At 34.0% G+C, this 22329-nt stretch overlaps 3 protein-coding genes across 4 annotated transcripts; all 3 read right to left on the bottom strand.

The window, feature by feature from the left end:
* Positions 1-68: 68 nt before the first annotated feature.
* Positions 69-10355, bottom strand: LOC110781641 (uncharacterized). The gene is made up of 9 exons (XM_056830870.1): positions 9750-10355; positions 4850-5141; positions 1699-1861; positions 1547-1600; positions 1199-1396; positions 845-1107; positions 502-753; positions 322-414; positions 69-232 (listed from the first exon to the last, which is right to left on the bottom strand). The coding sequence occupies exons 2-9, from the start codon at positions 5132-5134 to the stop codon at positions 86-88; spliced, it is 1455 nt and encodes a 484-aa protein (XP_056686848.1). The 5' UTR covers positions 5135-5141; positions 9750-10355; the 3' UTR covers positions 69-85.
* On the bottom strand, positions 5282-8958 carry LOC130462916 (uncharacterized). The gene is made up of 4 exons (XM_056831900.1): positions 6656-8958; positions 6255-6572; positions 6091-6172; positions 5282-5999 (listed from the first exon to the last, which is right to left on the bottom strand). Exons 1-4 carry the CDS (start codon positions 8956-8958, stop codon positions 5505-5507), a joined length of 3198 nt encoding a protein of 1065 aa, XP_056687878.1. The 3' UTR covers positions 5282-5504.
* Positions 10356-17875: 7520 nt separating the features above from the next.
* LOC110798033 (cysteine-rich receptor-like protein kinase 10) lies at positions 17876-21730 on the bottom strand. Of its 2 annotated transcripts, none has more exons than XM_056830872.1 (6): positions 21194-21730; positions 20959-21071; positions 19447-19657; positions 19120-19357; positions 18166-18316; positions 17876-18088 (listed from the first exon to the last, which is right to left on the bottom strand). In XM_056830872.1, exons 1-6 carry the CDS (start codon positions 21333-21335, stop codon positions 17927-17929), a joined length of 1017 nt encoding a protein of 338 aa, XP_056686850.1. In that variant the 5' UTR covers positions 21336-21730; the 3' UTR covers positions 17876-17926. The 2 variants fall into 2 exon arrangements, with proteins under 2 accessions (XP_056686850.1, XP_021858854.1); XM_022003162.2 differs by having other exon boundaries at positions 20959-21092; positions 21194-21728.
* Positions 21731-22329: the final 599 nt, after the last annotated feature.

Here is a 22329-nt window from a genome sequence, read left to right as displayed (position 1 = left end):
ATTGTTTCATAGAAGCCTTTATTTTTCAAGTTCTAACATTGGCTTATGTAACTAACAGAAGTGTTGATGGGAAAATTAAAATGCATTAACAATTAGCAATTAGTATATATATCAAGCATTCATTTCTTACCATTGTTTCTTTTGCCACTTCAGTAACCGGTGTCTTATCATTTTTTGAATGAGTTTCTTCGTACAATTTCAGCATGGTCGGCATTACTTTGTCACGTTCGAACTAGTTTTACAAACGAAAAATAGATTAGCAAATTGATATTTTACTCTTTTTTTATTAATACAAAAATCATAGCAAGCAGAGAGTATTACCATGTCTTCAACTTTTTGAGCAAAACTCTTTGTACCAGAAGTGTGTCCGGCATCTTGGTAAGATCGATTTTTGGTATTTCTTGTACTTTTACCCTATATTATGTAAATATAATTGGAAAATGAGAAGTAGAAAGATCGGGGAGGGATATACGGAAAAAGATTAATATTATACGTAATTACCTTAAACTCGTCTGATCCAAAGTACTCAACAAGCCATTCCCAGTCATCTTTGTCAACATTTGGTGGCCTATTTTCTTCTTTAAGCTTCTCCTCGTCTGTGCTCTCAATATCATAATAATCAGCTTTCAGTCTTGCACGATAATTCCTGTATTTTTTATTCAAAGACCCCATGATGTATGTTTTCCTTTCTTTTTTTATTTTTTCACGTTCCCCTTCATCTTGATCATCCTCAAGTCCAATATCGAATTTTTCCTTGCAAACAAAAGTACAACTCTTAGTAAAAACAAATACGGCACGAAAAGTATATGAAAAATATTTATTACTAAACAAGAAAAACTTATACCAGAACAAGATCCCACATCTTCTCCTTATTCTCTTCTGGAATTTCTGAAAATACTTTCAACTTTTGAAGTGGGGCATTAAGAGGATCTCTAACAAGGGAGCCACAATAACTTGCAAGACAAGCTCTATTCACACCAATAGGTTGGCCTTTTATGTTGAAATCCACTTTTTTCTTCTCACCGGGTCTCATTCTTGCCATTTGAAGATTTCTTGTAGGGCCTCTAGGAGTGACGGTCTTGTATGTTTTCTTCTTTTTCTTGTTTGCTGTAATACATGTATATATAGTTTAAACCTGACTAAATACCATTGCAAAGAAGAAAGAATATTAAATTAGAGAGTATAAAATAAGTCATACCAGAATTATCCTCTCCCCCCTCCTTGTCAGCAAGTGTCTCCTCGTCATGATTTCTCAACGTGTTTGAAATGATATTATTTTCTTGATTTTCTAAACCATAGTTTCTTGTCTCGTCTAGATCCTTACCGCCTTCTTGATCTTCTAAAGCATTATTATCATTGTTCTCAACAAGTTGCCTCTCATCATGCTCTAAATCAACTGTATTTTCATGTTAAGTATCAGAATATGTAGATTTAATACATGTTATGAAATAAAATATTTTACCTGATAGGTGGGGGTGGGGTAGGGGGAATGTGCTGCAATTATTAATATAATGCTTATTTACCAAATAAAAAGAATAACTTATACCTCTATGGAGATTATTGCTTTGCCTATCCTTTAACGTCTTTTGTCGTTGAAGGTCTAGCAAACGTGAATTAAAGATTCGTCAATTTCTAATAAATGTGTACTTTAATCATATACGAAATAACATTCAAACTCTACTGAGCAAATAAATAAACCTTCTTGTAAAGTTGAGAGGGTTTCTTTAATTGTTCCCACTTCTTTTGTTCCATGTGCTGCTTGTTTTTCCTTGTTCGGTCTTGATCTTAATAACTTGGCAACTGACATCGGTGCAATAAATTTGTTTTTTTTCCCTCCTCCTTTGATCTCATTATTTTTAACCTGAAAAAAAATCAAATAAAAAGTAAGTTGGTTCATCATCCGAGGTTCATCCTCTGATCGTAATTTGTGATGATGTTTGAATAGCTCTTTCACTCTTTGTAGTACTGCAGTCTATGGCTTGTAATGCTTGTACCACATTGTATAAAAATAAAAGTGATGTCAATTATAATATAAAAATGCACTGCGTTAAATAACCAGATTTTCCAGGAAAAAGAAAGATGATGAGGCGCGTGCAATTATGTAGAATTCCTACTTATTCCTAGGTATAGTTGTCTCTCACTAACTGCACCAGGCCACAATTCCCTAATTGTAACAGGGTCCTTAAGCAATGAGGTTAATGTTACAACTAATGACAGAAAATAATAGCATAGAAGAATTAAGAATATTGAATGGATACTATTCTGGCTAAAATTCAAGTTTATTTGACAGCATACTTATTCAGTTACCAAAAAGCCACTGAAGATTTTCTTATACCAATGTGGCAAAGTCCCATCTTTTTTAGTATAATTTGGTAATTCGGCTACTTTCATCAAATACACAACTTTACTTCATTTTACTGGTTAATGGGAGTCACAACACAATAAGACAAATTAACAAGAGACTTGACCCAACAGCTGAAAGTGCTTGGAAGTTTTTTCTTAATCAACTCGGCAAAGACCTATTTGGTTCGCGTTAAACAACTATGCGGTCATTGAGCAGAGAACCACTATCTGTTGTAGAAAAGGCCCCAATACCTTAAAGTTATAAGAAAAGCAATTGGTGAGAGATTACATCTGTTTTGAACATGACAGCAATCACAAGTTCAGATGCTATTTTCAGGACAAACTACTATAAGTTGACCAGCAAGCAGCCGGAGAAACTTGATCAATCATAAAGCCTCAAACAATTTCATGCAGCAGGAAACAAAAAGGAAAAAATAGCTTCATAGAATTAGCAACCTGAACAACATCATCTCTTGCAGGTTCAACAATAACTTCTGGATGGTTTTCAAATCTGTAATCATAGCAAAACAAGTTTATGTTCAACTTGCTGCAATAGACCACAGTTAATCTTACCACACCACAGCTTGCTGAAACTGAACAAGGCAAGTTGTTCAGTTTGCAACAAAGAATCTGGAATTGCTACGCAAACCGACTCAATCAGTCTTATGATTATTTGCCATGTCAGTGTTTAGAAAAACTGACTACTTATGAGCTTTGATGATAATTTCAATTTTGATATTTTTACATTATTGTACATGTTGACACTGACTTCTTATGAGTGACTCTGACCTGTTGTTTCCCTCCTAGTAATCTGAATGTTGATTTGTTCTCTCTTTCACTTTGAACTTTAAGGCTATACCAACTTAAGAAAAGGGAGTGAACTATCAGATCTTAATTCTAAAAGTCTCTTGCTAAACTGTCATGGGTCTGACATTGTGTGGAAGACTTTTACTAGCTCTCAGTTGAGATAATATTGCTGGTCCAATGTTCAGTTGAACATTACAGAAATGAACAGAATACTGCAAGTTAGGGGCTGATGGGTCTGAACTCTAAAGACAGAGGTTGCAAGGCTTGACAGGTCAGAAATGGCCCAGAACATGATAAGAGAATTCAGTTGAATTTCCTCTTATATTCCCTGGTGTATGTTGAAGTCTTTTATTCTGCTTTAGCTCTTCCTCCCGAAATTCTGTTCTTAAATTCGGTTGAGCATGATTTGTGGTGTGGCCTGCGAGTCTGAGTAGACACTGAGCTGGATTCAGAGGCAAATTTTTTATGTTTAATTTGGATTTTCATCCTTTAGCAACTTCCAAACTGTATTCTAGCTACTGTGATCAAGTATATGAGGCAAATAGTGCAGAATTGGAATTTCTGAGCTTCTGACAGTTGCTCATAACTAAGAGCTGCAAGTTTAGGATAAATTTAGTGAACCTTGTCTAGTAATATAAATTTAAAGACTAAAAGAAATGATGGCAATGAGTGCTTGAGTTAACAAGTTGCAGAAACTTAATGGCATTGTTGTGCACTACTAATAAACCGATAATGATGGAAATATGAAAACAGATCCTTCGATATTTATCACATGAACTTGGAGATTGACAACATGGAGTCCTCAGTTCTTCTAAAAGCTCGTCAGATGGACGAATGAAAATTTTAGGAACAATTTACAAACCTGAAGCTACTACCCCTTTCACTCCCATCTTTGTATCATCAAAAGCCTTTAGCTCTTTTATGCAATCATCTTTCAGCTATAAAGATTAGATGAATGAAATAATTTTGTCAAAATAAGTGTATCAGTTCACAGGGAAGGGTAAGTGAATTAGGTAATTAAACTGAACATACTAAAAATCATTTAGACTCCCGGTTTGCTTATATCTCCTGGTTTACTTATTTTGGTAGTTAAGACGCATGCCCCGTTTTTCCCCCCAGTTCAATATTCTAATTTCTAAAAACAAAATTAGAGCAGCAAACAGAAATGAGAAGATCAGGAACATCAACACAACAGCTTGTGCAGGGTTCTGCAAGTCCAACATAAACCTCCTTTTACTCAACTGAACAAGAGGCATCCCATTAGACCAAGACAAACCAACTTAGAACAGGAAAACAACACTAAACTTCGAGGCGCATGTAACAGAAGCAAGCAAGCAATAGCAAACTAACAGTCAACTTCCCAAAGCCAAACTCACACTCAGCTTTCCAAAACCAAACTAACAGTCAGCTTCCCAAAACCAAAAACCAAACTAACAGTCAACTTCCAGGCGCATAAAACATAAGCAAGGAATAGCACTCAAGATAATTCTAGGCTAGAAATATAAAATAAACATCAACAACTGAGAAGAAAGAAATATAATAGCATTCGACAGGAGACTACAGGCAAGTTATAACCAAAAGAGTAGATGGAGAGAAAGAAAGCATCAAATAAAGAAAAGACAAAAAAATAAAGACAAAAGAAGGAGAGGAACATAATGGATGGGCAGTGAACAAGATGAAACACGGAAGTAGAACGTACCTTTTTATTTGTAGTCATAATTTGAGTTTGATCCTCACGCTCATCTTCCTCATCCTCGTCAGGCACATAGTCACCATCTTTCTCAAGTGTAAAATTACATTTTTGTCGTCTTTTCTGAGGTTTTGAGCTATCCACCAAACTTGTCACACAAGCAGCAATGCGCTTTATACCTAAAGTTTGCATTTTCAGCTTGTTAGATTTAATATGCCTGAGTCTTTGTTGTTCATAATCATTTGGAGTCGTATCATCATGATTAGAAGGCGTCTTCCCTCCAAATCTGGACATTTTAGTGCTAAGAGAAAAAAAAAGATGTTGTTAGAATGAATACAATTATTATACATCAAATTTAAAATAAAATCATAACATTGTGTCTGCATTAATGAAAATGTAGGCAGAAGACTGCATCTTATCAAACACGTGAAGAATTTTATTATGGTGGCAAGAGAAGTTGGCAAACAAATTCATCAAACAATCTAATCAGTCACTCTTAACGTAAACGGCGTGGTAAAAGGCAAGACAAAAGAGCAATTTACTAACACAAATATATTCAATGTAGAAAGCTTAAATTGAAACACAATTGAAGTTCATAATTTATAACATAACAATGAAAATGAGTAATAGGAAAATATTTATCGAGCATATAATCAGCTTCGTTCTATTCATTTAGCTCCGGGACATCATAGGAGTTTCTTGGTGTAGTCTTAACTACAACCTTCCAATTGGGCTTCACAACATCATCGACATAAAACACTTGTTGAGCTTGAGAAGCTAAAATGTAAGGATCATTAGCCAACACTTTTGAGGTATTGACGCTTACAAACTCAAAAGAATCTGTAATGATCCCTTGGCCTTGGGTATGAACATCCCACCAATCGCATTTGAACAAAATGACCCGATTTCCTCCAATATATTGAACTTCTATGATTTCTTGCAAAAGGCCGTAATATTCTAGATTTGAAGCTCCACTTTCTCCCTTCACAACAACGCCGCTATTTTGTGTTTCTCTCTCCCTTTCACTGTTCTTAGTGCGATACATCGACCCATTAACCATGTATCCATTGACAGACACCACCGCACGATCTGGACCTTGTGCTAATGATATTAAATTATTGGTAGCACTTGGATGTTTTCTCTTAGACAATGTTGTGACCTATAAATAAACAAAATATAGGTTTTAGAGGATTGCTACAATTATAAAAAGAAACTATTAAAAAAGGATTTCGTTATTTTAAAATTCTTACTTGATCTCTAAACCATTGAATGAATTTTCTTTTACGTGAAGAAACCATCCCCGTGGCATTTGTCGCATCGCGATTGTACTCACTATGATAATATTTCGAAAAAGTTATACAATTTTACCATAAAACGGAGAGTATATAGAATGGAACACAAACTACAAACTTACTCGATGAATGGTTGCACTTCTTCACAATTGTTCAACACATAATAGTGAATTTCTTCCCATTCCTTTGTACTAAGTAAACGAGGATTTTCCTTCCCAAATGCTCTAACTCTTATCCCGAATATAGGAAGGCAGTCAGTTGAACTAATATCATCATCACCATCATCATCATAAATTCTATCTTGCTTGTTGAATTTTGTTTCTACATCATCCATATATCTTGAACAAAATGTCAAGCACTCCTCTAAAAGATAACCTTCTTCCATTGATCCCTCCGGGTGACCTTTATTGCGTACATACCCTTTTAGTTTGCTAAGATATCTGTTAAGTACGTAGAAACACTAGTAAGTATTTTACTATTATCAACCAAAAAAAAAAATACCAAATAACATAACTTCGCATACCTTTCAATAGGGTACATCCATCGATACTGAACTGGCCCGGCAATCAAAGCCTCACTTGCAAGGTGTACGGGTAAGTGCATCATAATCACAAAAAATGATGGTGGGAAAATTCGTTCCAACTCACAAAGGGTAACACCAATTTGCTCTTCGAGTTTCTCTAACTCGTCAATCTTCAATGCTTTAGAGCATAACTCTCTAAAAAATTCGCTCAACTTAATAAGTGGAGCGGACAATGATACGGGCAAGTCACGTATGGTAAGAGGCAATAGATGCTCCAAGATAACATGATAATCGTGACTTTTCAACCCAGAGAGTTTACGCTCTTTAAGTGAGGAATTTCGTGAAATATTCGAAGCATACCCATCCGGAAATTTCACACTAGTCAAAAAGTTACACAGATTCCTCTTTTGCTCCAAAGATAAGGTAAAAGGAGCTGGTGGGAACTCTTTTGGGATCTCTGTTGGATTATTAGGATCTCTTATAGGATGCAATGACTTTCTAATGTTCATTTCCTCCAAATCTAAACGTGCTTTCATATTATCCTTACTTTTCCCTTCAATATCTAGCAATGTCCCAAGTAAAGTTTCACATACGTTTTTTTCAATGTGCATCACATCCAAATTATGGCGTATCAAAAGACTACTCCAATATGGCAATTCAAAGAAAATGCTTTTCTTTCGCCATAATTTTGTTGCCTTTTGCTTCTTCTTTGTGCGTCGCCTCTTTTTTGAAGTATGTTTTGAAGAAGCTTGTTCATCATTAACCTGTTGTAGCAGTTCCTCACCAGATAACTGCTTAGGTTTTGGTCTCAACTCTTGCTTCCCATCAAAAGTACTTCCATCATACCTCCACATATGACTCATAGGTAAAAATCTACGATGACCCATATAACAATGTTTTCCCCCATTTGACAACCACCTAGAACAAGTATCACTGTTACAAGAAGGACAACCAACAGCTCCGCCAGTACTCCAACCAGATAGATCACCATATGCAGGATAATCACTTATAGTCCACAGCAAAGAAGCAAACATTCTAAAATTCTCTTTTTTTGAGGCATCGTATGTTTCAACACCAACTTCCCAAAGCAACTTCAACTCCTCTATTAGAGGTTGCAAGTAAACATCAATTTTATCTTTGGGCCCCTTAGGACCTGGGATAAGCATAGAGAGAATGAAAGATTGTTGCTTCATGCAAAGCCATGGAGGCAAATTATACGGGATAAGAACTACCGGCCATGTACTGTGGGGAATATGTCCATTTCTAAAGGGGCTAAACCCATCACTTGCTAAACCGAGGCGAACATTTCGAGGCTCGGAGGGAAATGTTGGATATTGTTCATCAAACGATTTCCAAGCTTTGGAGTCCGCTGGATGTCTCATTACTCCATCAGGATCATCAACACGTTCATCGCTATGCCATCTCATACTTGCAGCGGTTTTGGTTGACATGAAAATTCTTTGAAGCCTAGGGATCAACGGAAAATAACGCATTGTCTTGCTAGGAATCTTCTTAGGCTTAGATTGTGAGGTAGAAGATTCGCTACTTGGTTCATTCTTTTTCCATCTAGAAGCATGACACTTTACACATTCATTTGCATCGGCATGCTCCTTCCAAAATAAGATGCAGTTATTAGGACATGCGTCAATCTTAATGGACTTAAGCGACAAGTTCTTTATGATCTTTTCAGCTTCATAATAAGATTCCGGCAAAGTGTTATCCTTAGGTAATGCTTCTTTGAATAGGTTAAGAACCATTTCCAAACTTTTGTCGGATATTCCAGTTAAGCACTTTATGTGAAATAACTTAACTAAGAAGGACAACTTAGAGAATTGCTTACACCCAGGATATAGCTCCAACTCAAGATCACCCATCAATTTGTAAAAAGCTTCTGCTGCATCTTTAGGATCTCCACCTTCACTCACTTTATTTCTCTCTCCCTCAACATAATTTTCTATCGGTACTCCAAATGCCTCATGTAGCATATCTAACATTTCATCATGCTCATGCTCCTGGAATTCATTTGACTCGTTTATGATATTGTTATGAGTTGTCTGATCAATGATGCTTTCCCCATGCCGCAACCAGCGTGTATAACTCTTAACAATTCCAAATTTAAGCAAATCCAACTCTATTTCATCTCTACATTTTCTCCTTTCGTTGTTGCATTTCACACATGGACAAGGCACCACATCTTTGACATTTTTTTGTGAAAAAGCAAATTCTATAAATTGTTTCACACCAATCTTATACCTAGGGTCATTTTTTTTGCACTGCATCCACTCACGACTCTTTGACTCCATAATGTCCTATTTAATTATCATAGAATAAATAAAAAACAGGAAAAATAAGGTAATTATAGCTCATAAGTGGAAATCATATATACAACACACTACATGTGATCAACCAAGTAGCAATTTAAAATCAACCGAGAACCAAATATCATGAAAAAAAACATCTCAACAAACAACTAAGACATTATAAGCTTAGTTTGATAAATTAAAAAAACATCTTAGCAAGAATATCAACAACATACTAGATAATTCAACCTTATTATGCATCAAATCATAAACACCAGAAAATCTTCACTGATACAGTAATACCCAAAATCATCTGACTGATTATTATAGTATAGTTCTAAGTAAACTTTAGTTTTTTTTTAAAAAATCCAATGGGTATGTTTGAGTTCATTCCTGGTCACAGTTTCTAATTCCATTAACAAATCAACACAAAGTCCAGTAAAATTAATTTCACAAATAATCAATTGCAAAAATTACAACTCGAATTCAAAGCATAATCAATTGCAATAATTCCAACTCGAATTCACAAATTAACACAAAGAATACGTAAAATTAATGGAAGATTACATCAATTGCATTAGTTCCAACTCGAATACACGAAAAAATAATGGATATTAACGCACTGCTAAGGAACCAGTCGATTTTAGTTCAAACTGGAATTCACGAAAAAATCATGGAAATTACTGCAATGCTATGGAACCAACTCGAATTCACGAAAAAAATAATGGAAATTACTGCACTGCTATGGAACCAACTCGAATTCACGAAAAAATAATGGAAATTACTGCAAATACCTGAATTCGTGCAAGCAAGTCGAATCCGTCACTCAGTTCCGAAGTCCACAAAATCGAGATGGAAGTTTTTAATCGTCAACAGTTATTCTCTCTAAGGAACCAGTCGATTTTGTTGTAGTTTCTATATCCCAGAGAAAAGAAAAAAAAAACCTAATTGTAGTTTCTATATCCCACATATTGCGGGATTTTTTTTGGAGGGAACAATTGTTGAAAATTAAAAAATTCCAAATCGATTTTAAGAAATCCAGCAGAATAAGGAATTTGCTTAAAAAAAATAAAATAATATTCCAACAAGAACAACGAGAATCGCGGATGAACAAAAGAGGAAAGTTCAGTTCCAATCAAGAAGATGGACGAATTAAAGGTTTTGCGTCAAAATAAGAACATAGGCGAAAGGTTAATTTTCAAACGATTACAAAATAATCACAATACTTACTTTGTCCCATTGGTTAACTACACCCATTTGTAGCAGTGTAACCTGGGTTCGACACCTGCTGCGTATATTTTTTTAAAAAAAAATTGGTGTTTATTTTTGTCAATTTAATTTTGTTATTTTTGTTGTCCTAGTCCTTTAATTTTGACCTTTAATGAAATTCTCATAGCCTAAACTTTACTTTTTGACTTTTAATGAAAGAGTTCAATATATATATATATATATATATATATTCATTTTCTTTTGGTTAGTTCTTCTTAATTATCTCATAAATATTTTAAAAACTTTAGACAATATTTAAGTTAAAGTTCATATATATTACAAAAGTTTCGGAAAATACTAAAATTTAATTTTTCGATTTTGATATTTTTAAAAAAAAATTTGGTGTTTGTTTTTGTCAATCTAATTTTGTTATTTTTGTTGTGCTAGTCCTTTACTTTTGACCTTTAATGAAAATTCTCATAGCCTAAACTTTACTTTTTGACTTTTAATGAAAGAGTTCTCTCATCGTGAAAATTTAAAGCAAGTCGAGTTGCCTCTCCGACCCAGGTTCGATATATATATATATATATATATATATATATATATATATATATATATATATTCCTTTTCTTTTGGTTAGTTCTTCTTATCTCATAAATATTTTAAAAACTTTAGAGAATATTTGAGTTAAAGTTCATATATATTACAAAATTTTCGTAAAATACTAAAATTTAATTTATCGATTTTGATATTTTTTGACATTTTATGCATAATAGCACATACATAAGTAGCACGAGCAAGCTAGGTTTACCTTTTACTTTTGTGCACACTATATCTCTTGTGTAACATGAGTAACTTGAGCTAGTCTGCTCAACAATACATCAATGACAAGCCCTCGAGTTGCACCAATCAAGGTCTTTATTGGATAAATATAAATATGCAACTTGAGTACGTACCCAAGTGTTATTTTTCTAACTCTAAGCATCCTCTGCAATCCACTTAGTTGAACAACCCTTATCTCCAGCAAGAAATTAATATACTCGATTCCTACAATGTGACAGAGTAAACATTTGTACTGGTCATATAGACGACAAATAAATCAATAGCTGAATTTGGTACGTGTGCTTCTCAATTCCAGTAAAAAATAATTGCACAGGCCTGTAGATAATAAACTCAAAGATTTAGAAAAGGTTTGCATAAACCTAGTTAGTTGAGCAAATTAAAGAAAATGGATGCTTAAATGCCTCAATATTTTGTCATCTACCAAATTTTGTAGCGTAATAGCAAACGAGTAACCTCTATTATTTTCAACATATTCAGAGCATAAACATAATCAATCAAGCATACATAACCAATTCCCAAAAGAAATTCAATCAGTCGACTTAGTAGAGACAAAAAATTACCGTACTCAAATAAAGAATGAACGAAACAAGTTTAAGCACAAATTACAGATAATACTGAAAAACTGGGAAATCCTTGTCAATTTTCCGTTCAAGCACAAATTACAGATAATACCGTGATAGAATACGAGCTGATTGATTTTCCGTTTAGATTTTTTGGTTGATCTTGAAACAACTTGTTAGAATTACGATTTTAGGCATAGTCCACAATATATTTTGTGTGGAACATGTCCATTTAAAGAACTGGTGCTAATTTGGACATGACCGCTTTTTATATGGACAAATTTGGTTATGTGAATTGAAATACTTTGTTAATATTTTTGTTTATTTATTATTATGGCTCAAACAACACTCGCATCACAATTACACCACCACTACTAACAACAACAACACCAACAACAACAATAATAATAACAATTGTTATTTGATATGAAATACATACTCATTCCATTCCTAAAAGATTAAACAATGTAGCTTACTGTGATTCTGCTAGTTTTGAGGTTTGCGCACTGCTGTTTTGGTGTGTATTATTCTGTGCCGATGTTTTGCGGGGAAAAGGTTGTCCCTGGCTCTCTGTTGATTACACCTTATCATATGAAGAGCTAGCTAACTGAATAATATTTGTTTTTTATGCTATACATTCACATATATCAGAATGACCTACCGCACATTCACTTTTTACTAAGATAGACAAAATTTGTTTTCACCAGATTTTCTTGCCATGAGAGGCAGAACAATATACATTGAATATTTAAGCAAGACGTAAATTGTTATTTAAAGATGGTGTACAATAATTATTATATATCGTCGTAAAAGTTAACTTAAAATGCTTAAAAGTTATCTATTTTTTAAAATTATAATAAATATTATTATTTCAAAATATTAATAATGTATAAATATAACTATATAACCTTTTATAATACTTATCCATCAATTTTTTCTTAGGCAAAATTTATTCGGAGTTAATAAATATATTATACATATTACGTGTGCAAGGAGTTATAATAAATTTATTATACATATTACAAAATATTAATAAATTGTACGAAATTGAGTTTAAGCAATATTATTAAGCAATATTATTGATCTAAAATTCATTAGGCGGGAGATTAAAATTTTCATAACCCCGCCCAATGGCTCCCTCTGTCCCTCACCTTTCCCAATTTAACAAGCCTATTAAAATTTTTCTTCTAATTGGCGGGGATACGATAAGTGAAAATTTCAGGAGCCCGCTATTCTGCAAAAATAAAAAAAAGTCAGAGCCCGCTATTCTGCATTCGTTTTTCCGCTGCAACCTCTCATAATACTACTCTTCATAAGTTTTATCTCTTCATTCAGTTTCTCTCCGCTCTTGCAAATCCTCTATAGTGCGACTTCATCTTCTTCAAATTGGTTGATTTTCGCTGTTCCTGCAAAGCTCTTCACCTTCTTTGGGATTACCCCCATTTCAATTTTCTAGGTACGTACGTAATATGTATGATATTTTGTTTCGATTTTTGCTATGTTGATTGCTAAATTTAGGGCTCAAATTTTTTTCGACTAGTTCAACGAATTTCAATTGTTGACGTTAGGGTTTCAGATATTATTCGTTTCAGTGTTTTTAATTGCGATTTTGATTACTAAAATGATCCAATTTTCCTGTTTCATAGGGATGGCGTAGGGTTGTTATTCCGCGATTTCAATCAGATTCACTTTACTTCTCTTTACCTCTTTTAGTGCTGAATCAGAAACTTGACAAGGACTAGTATTTGAAGCTATTTACTGATTTAGTCCATTTGAATTTCAAACTATAGGTTTTTGCTTATGATTTCTTCATGAACTTCATTGTACTAAATCTGAAAGAAGTTCCCTGTTTTTGAAGGCTCAACTTGAATCTGAAACTCTAAAGTAATTGACTTGTAAAAGGAAAATTTTCTCAGTTGAAGCTCACCAAATATCGATGAAGAGAAAACGAAGCAAGGAAGAACATACTCTTTCTTGAAACAGGTAGAGATTGAAATTATGTCCTTGTTTTTGGGTTTGGTTGCTTCTGCTCTCTCTCACATTTGTTCTAATTTTTTAATGGTTTGCAGCCGGATACTGATAAAGAGTGTAGATAAATTAGGATTTGATGCAACATGAGAAACTGGATTCAAAAGGAAAATTATGGTATCTTTGCGTTCAATATTTGCAAGTTGTTATCTTTATCTTGGTTTATTGTCATTTGCAAGTTGGTTTTTCGACAATGGAAAAACTACGTGCTTACTTTGTTTATACACGACTGAATTTTGCGACTGAATTTTTGAACAAGATGGATTCAGAACCGTTTGAGAAGAGGACCGTGTCAGGTCTGAGATGATTCAACTACCGATGATGGTCTGACATTTAGTCTTCAGCTTAGATGTTAGCCTGTGAATTATTTGTAATGATAGATGAAATAAAAGAGATGGAAATTGAATAAAACTGGCTTCATTAATCACTATTTTGGTCTATTGCAACTGTTGTTCTGCTTTATATATTTATCTGCTTATTCTACTGCGATTCTTATGCAGTGTGTGCCATTGCAGCTTTTCTTAGGGACCTCTGCATTGCTGAGGTAACTCCTTCTATTGGACATTCAGTCTGATAACCAGACTTGGTTTATTGCCAATCCTTTTGATGGTATAATTTCCTTTATATTGATAAAGAGTGTAGATAAATTAAGGTTTTATGCAACATGAGAAACTGGATTCAAAAGGAAAATTCTGCTGTCTTGCGTTTAATATTTTCTTTTTCTTTTGAAACCAGTTTGCGTTTAAAATTCTGCTGTCTTTGCAAAAGACTAATATTCACCAGCAAAGCCAAAAACTAATATTCATGCAACATGACTCAATACAAAAGAATATTAGTCTAATATTTCTTCTGAAAGTCTTGATATTAAACTCTTGATATTAGTCTTAATAATAATATTCAGTAGTTATCAACTTCCCCGAGACTTCCAGGTACGCCTCTTTGCTTCAATGGTTACTTGATGTCTGATGTCTGAGTTGAACTATCCTTTTATTTTATGGTAAACACTACACTATTTTCTTTCTGGTTGTGAGCACACAGGGGTCGGATACTAAGATGTTATAGCCTTATCTGCAACTGCAAACAGTTTGTTGCATGAGAAGCTTGACTTGAATAATTTAACTTTACGCCATCTGTAGTTCGTTAGAATTTTGGTTACTACAAGAGAGATTTTAAGACCAAGTACTTATAATATGTTTCAATATGCTTTATAGGTGTCTTACTTTGGTGTTCTTTTTCATCTTAGTTACTTCAACAGAGCTTTTAACTTTTTAAGACAGTTTGGATTCTCGTTTTTAAGCGATTGCTAGAAGTGCGTTTATATGGCACTAGCTGAGCAAAGCACTGCAACTTCCACCCTGGTTGTGCTCGACTACTGTCCGTTGCTCATTATGTTTGGTGCCTTGAGTTGTAATGTAACAATTTGTTATATGTTCATTCTCAGAACATGTTCGGCTTAATCTGCTTTCTGACAGAAAGAAATAGCATAGACCATAAGTTGTTTCCTACTTATTACTGTGAGACTATCTGAAGGAGGCGTCAGTAGCTAAAATGTCCAACCTTTCACCAGTTTATATATGTCCTTTCTTTGATCGATGAAATGCTCACTGGTAAATGCAGATACATCTAGTCATCTGATTTTGTTTAACTTATTGTTGGCTTATTTTTCTGAACTTTTTCCCTTTCTGTAGCAAACCCCAAAAGGGCCCGGCTGTTTCACGATAAATCACTGGCAAGCGAGGATATCTATGAACCGTTTGTAAGGTAAGAATACGAAGACTCTTGTTAGATAATTACTTTTCTCAAACGCTTGCCTGCTTGTATAACTGCTTGCCTACTTGCTGTTAATTCTGGTCAACGTTACCAGAGTTGATCGACTTTCTATGTTTGTGTCGTTTTTTCTTTATCTTTTGTTTGCTATCTTATACGCTTACTTTTGATTTCTTTAAGTCTTGTTTCATCTTTATGTAGGATGCTTGATTGCTTTTAATTTTATTTCTTTCTATTTTACATACTTAAACAGAGTATTACTTTAGTTTTGTGAACTAGAAGCACTATTTATTAAGTGGAGATTTACATTCACATATTTGTATGATTATGTTCTGCCTACACAACCAAGTATACAGGTTTATACAAGCTTTTGAAAGTCTCATATCGTCATTTGAGTTCTACTCTTGTTTTACAATCTCGGGTCTGATCTCTAGCTTTCAGCTCATATCAGCAGGTACTCTTCTGGTCAACATGTTATGTGGTACTTAAATCTCCTAGTGTATGTAGAGATGATGCAGCGTTGCAGCAGCTGGTCTGGGTGTCCATGCTGAGATGGGCTTGTTATGTTCTGCTGATTTGCTTTCTTTATCTGAGCTATTGCATACTGCTTTGCAAAACATTACCCATTCTTGTCTGCATAACTGTGCTGATGATGGGGTGCCGGCTGAGTCCTTGCACACCTGCTGGTTCAGTTCTATATATCTGCTTCCTTCTGCACAATGGTGCTGCTATGGGTTATGACGTGGGTCAACTTCACAAATACCTGCCGGCGAGGACTAAAAGTGCTGCAAAGGATGGTTGAAGCATATATAGAAGAAACGTGAAATTTTCAGTTTGTAAAAACTAGTTTAGACCTAAGTTGATTGCTAGTTTTTGGTTTTTTTTGTTTTGTAATTTTCTTCGTTTAGCTTTGGTAGGCTAACTTTATTTCATTAAGACTTTAGTTTGTTGTGTGACTAAGTTTGGTTGAGCTTGTATAAACTTTACTTTGTTTTTTGGTTAATAAAATTTCTTATATACCCAAAAAGGAAAAAAAAACAAGCTATAAATCTTATATTTTATTCAAAGGAAAAATTGGTGCTAAATTGTGATTAGGCTTTGTGTTTGAGTTTAGCAGAGATAAAATATTTGAATAAATTTACAATCGATTCAGGTTGGGTTAAATGAGTTGAGATTGTAAATGGATCAGTTTAAATTGGTCACGTGTTAATGGTTGTAAATGGTTCGAGAATAACGGGTCACATGAGGTCACAACTTGATATATATTTATACTTACCCTCTTATATAATTTAACAATATTTAATAGGATGTTGAGCTTGATATAGTTTTGTTAGTTGTTTTAAAGCTAAAATGTGAGGAACCCAACATTATCATGTCTTGAATTTTCTATATAGACTTTTGCAACATATATTTAGAAGATAGTTAGTATGGTAATTTATATTTTACTAGTGTTACAAACAACTTTTAGGGCAATCTAAATTTCAATAATTGTTGAAAAGACTTTTAGAGGCTACCTAAACTTCACTAATGTAAAAAATTAACATTTTGAGGCAAACATTATTTTAATAATGTTAAAGTACTTTTTAGGGGCAACTACAATTTAACTGATGCTAAAAAATGTTATAGGGACAACCATTATTTTCTGACGCTAAAAAAAATGTTTTAGAAGCAACCATTATTTCTTTAATGCTAAAAAGTACTTTTTAGGGGCAACTAAAGTTTAACTGATGCTAATTTTTTTTTATAGGGGCAACCATTATTTTCTGATGCTAAAAACATGTTTTAGGGACAACCAGTATTTCATTAATGCTAAAAAGTACTTTTTAGGGGCAACTAAAGTTTAACTGATGCTAATTCTTTTTTATATAGAGGCAACCATTATTTTCTGATGCTAAAAATATGTTTTAGGGGCAACCATTATTTCATTAATGCTAAAAAGTACTTTTTAGGGGCAACGTATATTTCATTGACGCTAAAAAATAGTTTTAGAGGCAGCTGTTATTTCATTAATGCTAAAAGGTACTTTTTAGGGGCAACTTAATTTTTTTTGATGCTAAATAACCTTTTTAGGGGCAACCATTATTTTATTAATGCTAAAAAGTACTTTTAGAGGCAGGATAAATTTCACCGACCCTAAAAGTAACTTTTAGAGGCTAGCATAATTAACTAATGCTAAAAGACACTTTTAGAGGCCATAAAAATTGAATTGCCTCAAGGTGTTGCCTCTGTATCTAAATTTTCTTGTAGTGAAGGGTCTTTATTTTTGAAAGGGGAAGCCAGATAAGAGGAGAGAGAGAGAGATTATAGGCTGGTATTGTTGGAATAGGGAGGGAGAGATTAATGGAAGTAATTAATGTTAGTGGTTGGGAGGATGTTATTAATTTAGGAAGGCACAATAAATAAGGGTGATCTAGTCTTTTTCATAATAAACACATACTATAAAAGGAAATGGTGCAACTATTTTGATATTTCCGAAAATGGAAAGCGATGCAACTATAACTAAACGGAGGAAGTATAAAGAAGGTAGTATGTGAGTTTTTTATCAATGTGAGACAATTGGTTTTTCATTCTTTTGAAGCATTCCTTTTTTGGAGGAACAAACTCCAACATTGAACACATAGCAAGCCTATATGAATGCATCTCATAACTTCATCAATTGAGCACGAGTCTCTTATTGTTGGATCAATGAATTCCAAAGGCGTCCCGTCTCTCCAATGTTTCCATGCCTGCAAAATTAAAATTAGAACACCCTCCTCTTCCTTATCTATCATCCAAATGAAATATTTATTGACAATATACTTACATAGCTTAAAAGGTCCTCTGCTTCCCCTGATTCAGAAAATGCACTGTTTCGCTTTCCACTAATGATTTTCAAGACTAACACTCCAAAACTGTAAACGTCTGATTTGTTAGAGAAATTTCCGTGCATTGCATACTCGGGAGCCATGTAGCCACTGTAACAAATACGATATGAATTGGTTAATTAAATTAGAAAGCCTCACAAAGTTCTGGGTTTACTTTTGTACTGAATTTACTCCCCCCCCGGTCACTTTTTATTCTCTACATTAAATTTTTGGTATCATAGACTTCATTTTAAAACTAACTAGTGTTTGACCCGGGATATGCTTCGGGTTACAACTTTGAACATCCATCATATATTGTGGGGTATATTATGTAAAAAGGTAGTGTATTGTACGATTGGATGTTCCCACATATATGTATTTATGTGCAATGAAGATCATATCTCATGCTTGACTAAGATGGTAATATATCAACCATTTCATGTGACAAGTCTCAAGTTCAAATCTTATTGGAATACAATTTTTTATGTATGTAATATTTGGTATCTATTCTTTGTTAAGGAGATGACTTGACATGTTCTAATGATTAAATATTTTTATATGTGACACATATACGTTATTAGAGATGCATTTTAATATATTAGTATAGATTAATATTTATAAAGATTCCTCATTTTTTTAGACAATGCAAATTACGTTTATTGAAAAAGTTTTCACTTTTATTCAAAATATGACATTGGAAAAGTGTGAGAGATGTAATTTTTCAATGGGAAAGTGTGAAAGGTTTAATATCCCAATGATTTTAATTAATTTAAATACTCACTGGCACGCTTTTTGACAGAATATTAAGGATATTTTATAATACAATATAAAAGGAAATATTAAAATTGAACGTCATAAACGGAAAGCGTGAAGAATAAAAAGGGACGGAGGGAGTGACATCTTGGAGTACTTACTATGTTCCGACAACTCTGCTTGTGTTGCCTTGGCTTTGATCCACTACAAAAATCTTTGCCATGCCAAAGTCTGAAATCTTAGCATTCATATCGTCATCCAACAAGACGTTACTTGCCTTTAGATCTCGGTGTATAATTCTTAGTTGAGAATCGTGATGGAGATAAAGCATCCCTCGAGCTATGCCTCCTATAATTTTGTAGCGCGTACCCCAGTCAAGTAGTCCTTGACCTTCAGGATCTGTACATTATAATTGTTGTACTTAAAGAGTAAAACAAACATTGAAATCATGTTCTCGACTGAAATGCAGGTAATGAAATTTATTGTACCGTAGAGAAAATTGTCAAGGCTCTTGTTGGGCATATATTCGTATACGAGTAACTTCTCTTGCCCCTCGAAACAAAATCCCAATAGCCTCACCAAATTCCTGTGTTGAAGTTTGGCTACTAGTATGACCTCATTTTTTAATTCTTGTAGTCCTTGACTAGAGTTTATAGACAGCCTCTTCACTGCTATCCGTTGTCCGTTTGACAATGTACCCTATTGAAATAATATAATTATATAAACATTTTTGATAATCAACATATTTAAGTATTATTTGTAAAACACTATAAGAATTATATCATTAATGACAACCCAATAATGATGGGTCAAAAATTCCGTCACAAAATCCTTTAGTGACTGCGCTAACAACCCACTACAAGAATTTGTATCTTTAACGACAACCTAATTACGATGGATCAAAAATCCTGTCGCAAAAGCCTTTTGCGACGGGGCTAACAACCAAATAATTACGGGAATAACCGTCGCAAATGTCTTTTACGACGGGTTTACGACAAATTTACGACGGGATTTCTATTAACGACGGCCCCCTTTTATGACGGGTTCGCGACAGGAAATCCCGTCGCTAATCAACGATTATTGGCCTTTCGCGACGGGATTTCCCGTCGTTAATAGTATCATTTCTTGTAGTGACCAAATAAAGACGGGAACAAACGTCGCAATTGCCTTTTACGACGGGCTAACGACGGGATTTTCCATCAATGACAACCTCCTTTTATGACGAGTTCTCGACAAAAAATCCCACCACTATTGGTCTTTAGCGACGGGATTTCCCGTCGTTAATGGTACAATTTGTGTAATGAAATGTGCAAGGTATATTACTCATACTAATCTCATTCAATCCCTTTCTTTAAGCAATATCGTTATCAAAACATCCTCCATTCCAATTACGGTGATACCTTTAGGTATATACAAAGTACTATTAATATAAAACCTCCCTTTGACTTAGTTCAATTTTTCCTTAAGCTTTAAGCTCTAGTGATCATAGCTGGTTCTTAGCCCTTTTCAAAGGGTAGTCTGAGGCTTTTGTGCCTTCTTTTTGGGGCTGTTGTGGGGTTTGTCCATTAGTCTTCTAACACTTGTAAATGTTTGATGCATACATTTATTAGTACTTGCTTATAAAAAAAAAACATTCATTTTTAAATAATCTTTACACATATCGTTTTAGTCTCTTTTATATTATTTCTTTACATTGTCTATACTAATTTGGGACATGAAACTTTATTATCCTACCCTTCTTACCCCACAACATATATAATTTTTAAATCAATTATCTTACTTTATTAATATATTTTTTTTACTTACCTAGCTTTTTGTAAATATCTACATATTACTTTATCCATATTTGATTATATTCACTAACTTTTTTATACACATTTCCTTTTATCTTATATTTTGTGCAAATAGTAACATTAAATATCATTTCGAAACGGAGGTAGTATATGATTATCCGCAGTCTGGTCTTAAGAACAACATAATCAGAATATATGGTGTCTTACCTTATAGACACCACCAAATCCACCTTCACCCAATTTACTGTCATCTGAAAAATCATTTGTTGCCGATCGGAGCGTTGCTAGGTCATATTGCAAGGATTCAACGGTTGTGAAATCTGTATTATTACCTTCAACATCTATCATCCCGGAGAAATCATAATTTAGCAAGCAAAGTATAAATAATTATATAATCTTTGTCCCTTTGAGTGTTTATGGAAAAGGAGCATACTGAACTTACCAATTTCAACAACGTCGTATGTCTTGGGTCTCTTGTAACGAATGATTGTACTCGTAACAAGCAAGGCCACTAAGACAGCGACTATAGGACTAACAATGACAATAATCACCTTGGCTGAAATTCGTTTCCCTGCATAAAACATATTGAGAGATTAAGGTTGGCTAATTTGAATTGTCGTAAGGAACTGTCCGCTAAACGGAGTAAAGCAATAAAAGTTAAATGTAATGTCACACAAAGTGCACTTATTTTTTAGCTGTCAGTATAGTAACATGTGTTTCCAAGAGCTTGTCAGCTGGTTAGGAATTCAGGTTGTTAGTCCAGTTTTGCAGAATCTCATTAGCACTATCAAAAGAAGATATTCCAAGTTCAGAACTCAAATTTGTTATGCAGGGGTGGCAACCTGGTTTATTTGGTTTGGAGAAGCAGGAATCATAGTTTCTGGAATAAACCAGTGCCTACAACTCAGTTTGTTATGAATAGCTTGAAACAAATTGTAAAAGATAGAGTCAAGGGTGTCATGCCTAAGAAGATCAGTAGGAGGGATAGTGTATGGTTGTTAGCTCTTTAAGCCTTGTTGGCTACTAGGTGGGGTTGTTTTGCTGGCTGTTGTTGGCAGTTGGTGGTAGTTGTTGTTGCCTTCTCTGATGAGTTGGCTAGGTTGTAATCTTTTTGTTGGTAAATACTCTCTCCGTCCCTTAATACTCGTACCGCTTTCCTTTTCGGGTCGTCCCTTAATACTTGCACCTTTTTATAAATGGATATTTTTACCAATATTATATTATTTCTCTCACTTACCTACTACCCCACCTACACCCCTACTTCCAACAAAAAATCATTTAAATATCCACATCCCCCACTCACCATTCCCCACCCCTTACGCATTTCCCACTAACTATATTTAAAAAATACCCCACTATCAACAAACACCCATTAAATAAATTAAAAAAAAAAAAGAGTAAACACCCAAAATTGAGAAAGTGAATGCCAGGGTAACAACTAACAAGGCATCAAAACAAGTTGGAGAACAAGAAGTTACCGCTTAAAGTTAATCTTCTAAAAGCTTTTACCCCTCAAAAATATTTCTTTTAGTACAAGGGTAACTAAAACAGATTACATGCCACCCAAAAACAAGTTAA

Source organism: Spinacia oleracea, chromosome 6 (assembly GCF_020520425.1).
Source record: "Spinacia oleracea cultivar Varoflay chromosome 6, BTI_SOV_V1, whole genome shotgun sequence".
Lineage (NCBI taxonomy): Eukaryota > Viridiplantae > Streptophyta > Magnoliopsida > Caryophyllales > Amaranthaceae > Spinacia > Spinacia oleracea.
Note: the sequence above shows the minus strand (reverse complement) of the source record. Positions and strands in the feature narration are given on the sequence as shown.

Excerpts from the sequence above, each read along its gene's own strand:
- LOC130462916 (XM_056831900.1), bottom strand. The coding sequence starts at position 8,958 with ATGGAGTCAAAGAGTCGTGAGTGGATGCAGTGCAAAAAAAATGACCCT. Across the intron at positions 6,173-6,254 it reads GAAGTGCAACCATTCATCGA|TGAGTACAATCGCGATGCGA; the intron begins GTAAGTTTGTAG and ends ATATTATCATAG. Across the intron at positions 6,000-6,090 it reads TTCAATGGTTTAGAGATCAA|GTCACAACATTGTCTAAGAG; the intron begins GTAAGAATTTTA and ends GTTTATTTATAG.
- LOC110798033 (XM_022003162.2), bottom strand. The coding sequence starts at position 21,335 with ATGTTTTATGCAGGGAAACGAATTTCAGCCAAGGTGATTATTGTCATT. Across the intron at positions 18,317-19,119 it reads AGCAGAGTTGTCGGAACATA|TGGCTACATGGCTCCCGAGT; the intron begins GTAAGTACTCCA and ends TATTTGTTACAG. Across the intron at positions 18,089-18,165 it reads CAGAGGACCTTTTAAGCTAT|GCATGGAAACATTGGAGAGA; the intron begins GTAAGTATATTG and ends TTAATTTTGCAG.
- LOC110781641 (XM_056830870.1), bottom strand. The coding sequence starts at position 5,134 with ATGTCCAGATTTGGAGGGAAGACGCCTTCTAATCATGATGATACGACT. Across the intron at positions 415-501 it reads TTGGATCAGACGAGTTTAAG|GGTAAAAGTACAAGAAATAC; the intron begins GTAATTACGTAT and ends TACATAATATAG. Across the intron at positions 233-321 it reads CTCAAAAAGTTGAAGACATG|TTCGAACGTGACAAAGTAAT; the intron begins GTAATACTCTCT and ends TTGTAAAACTAG.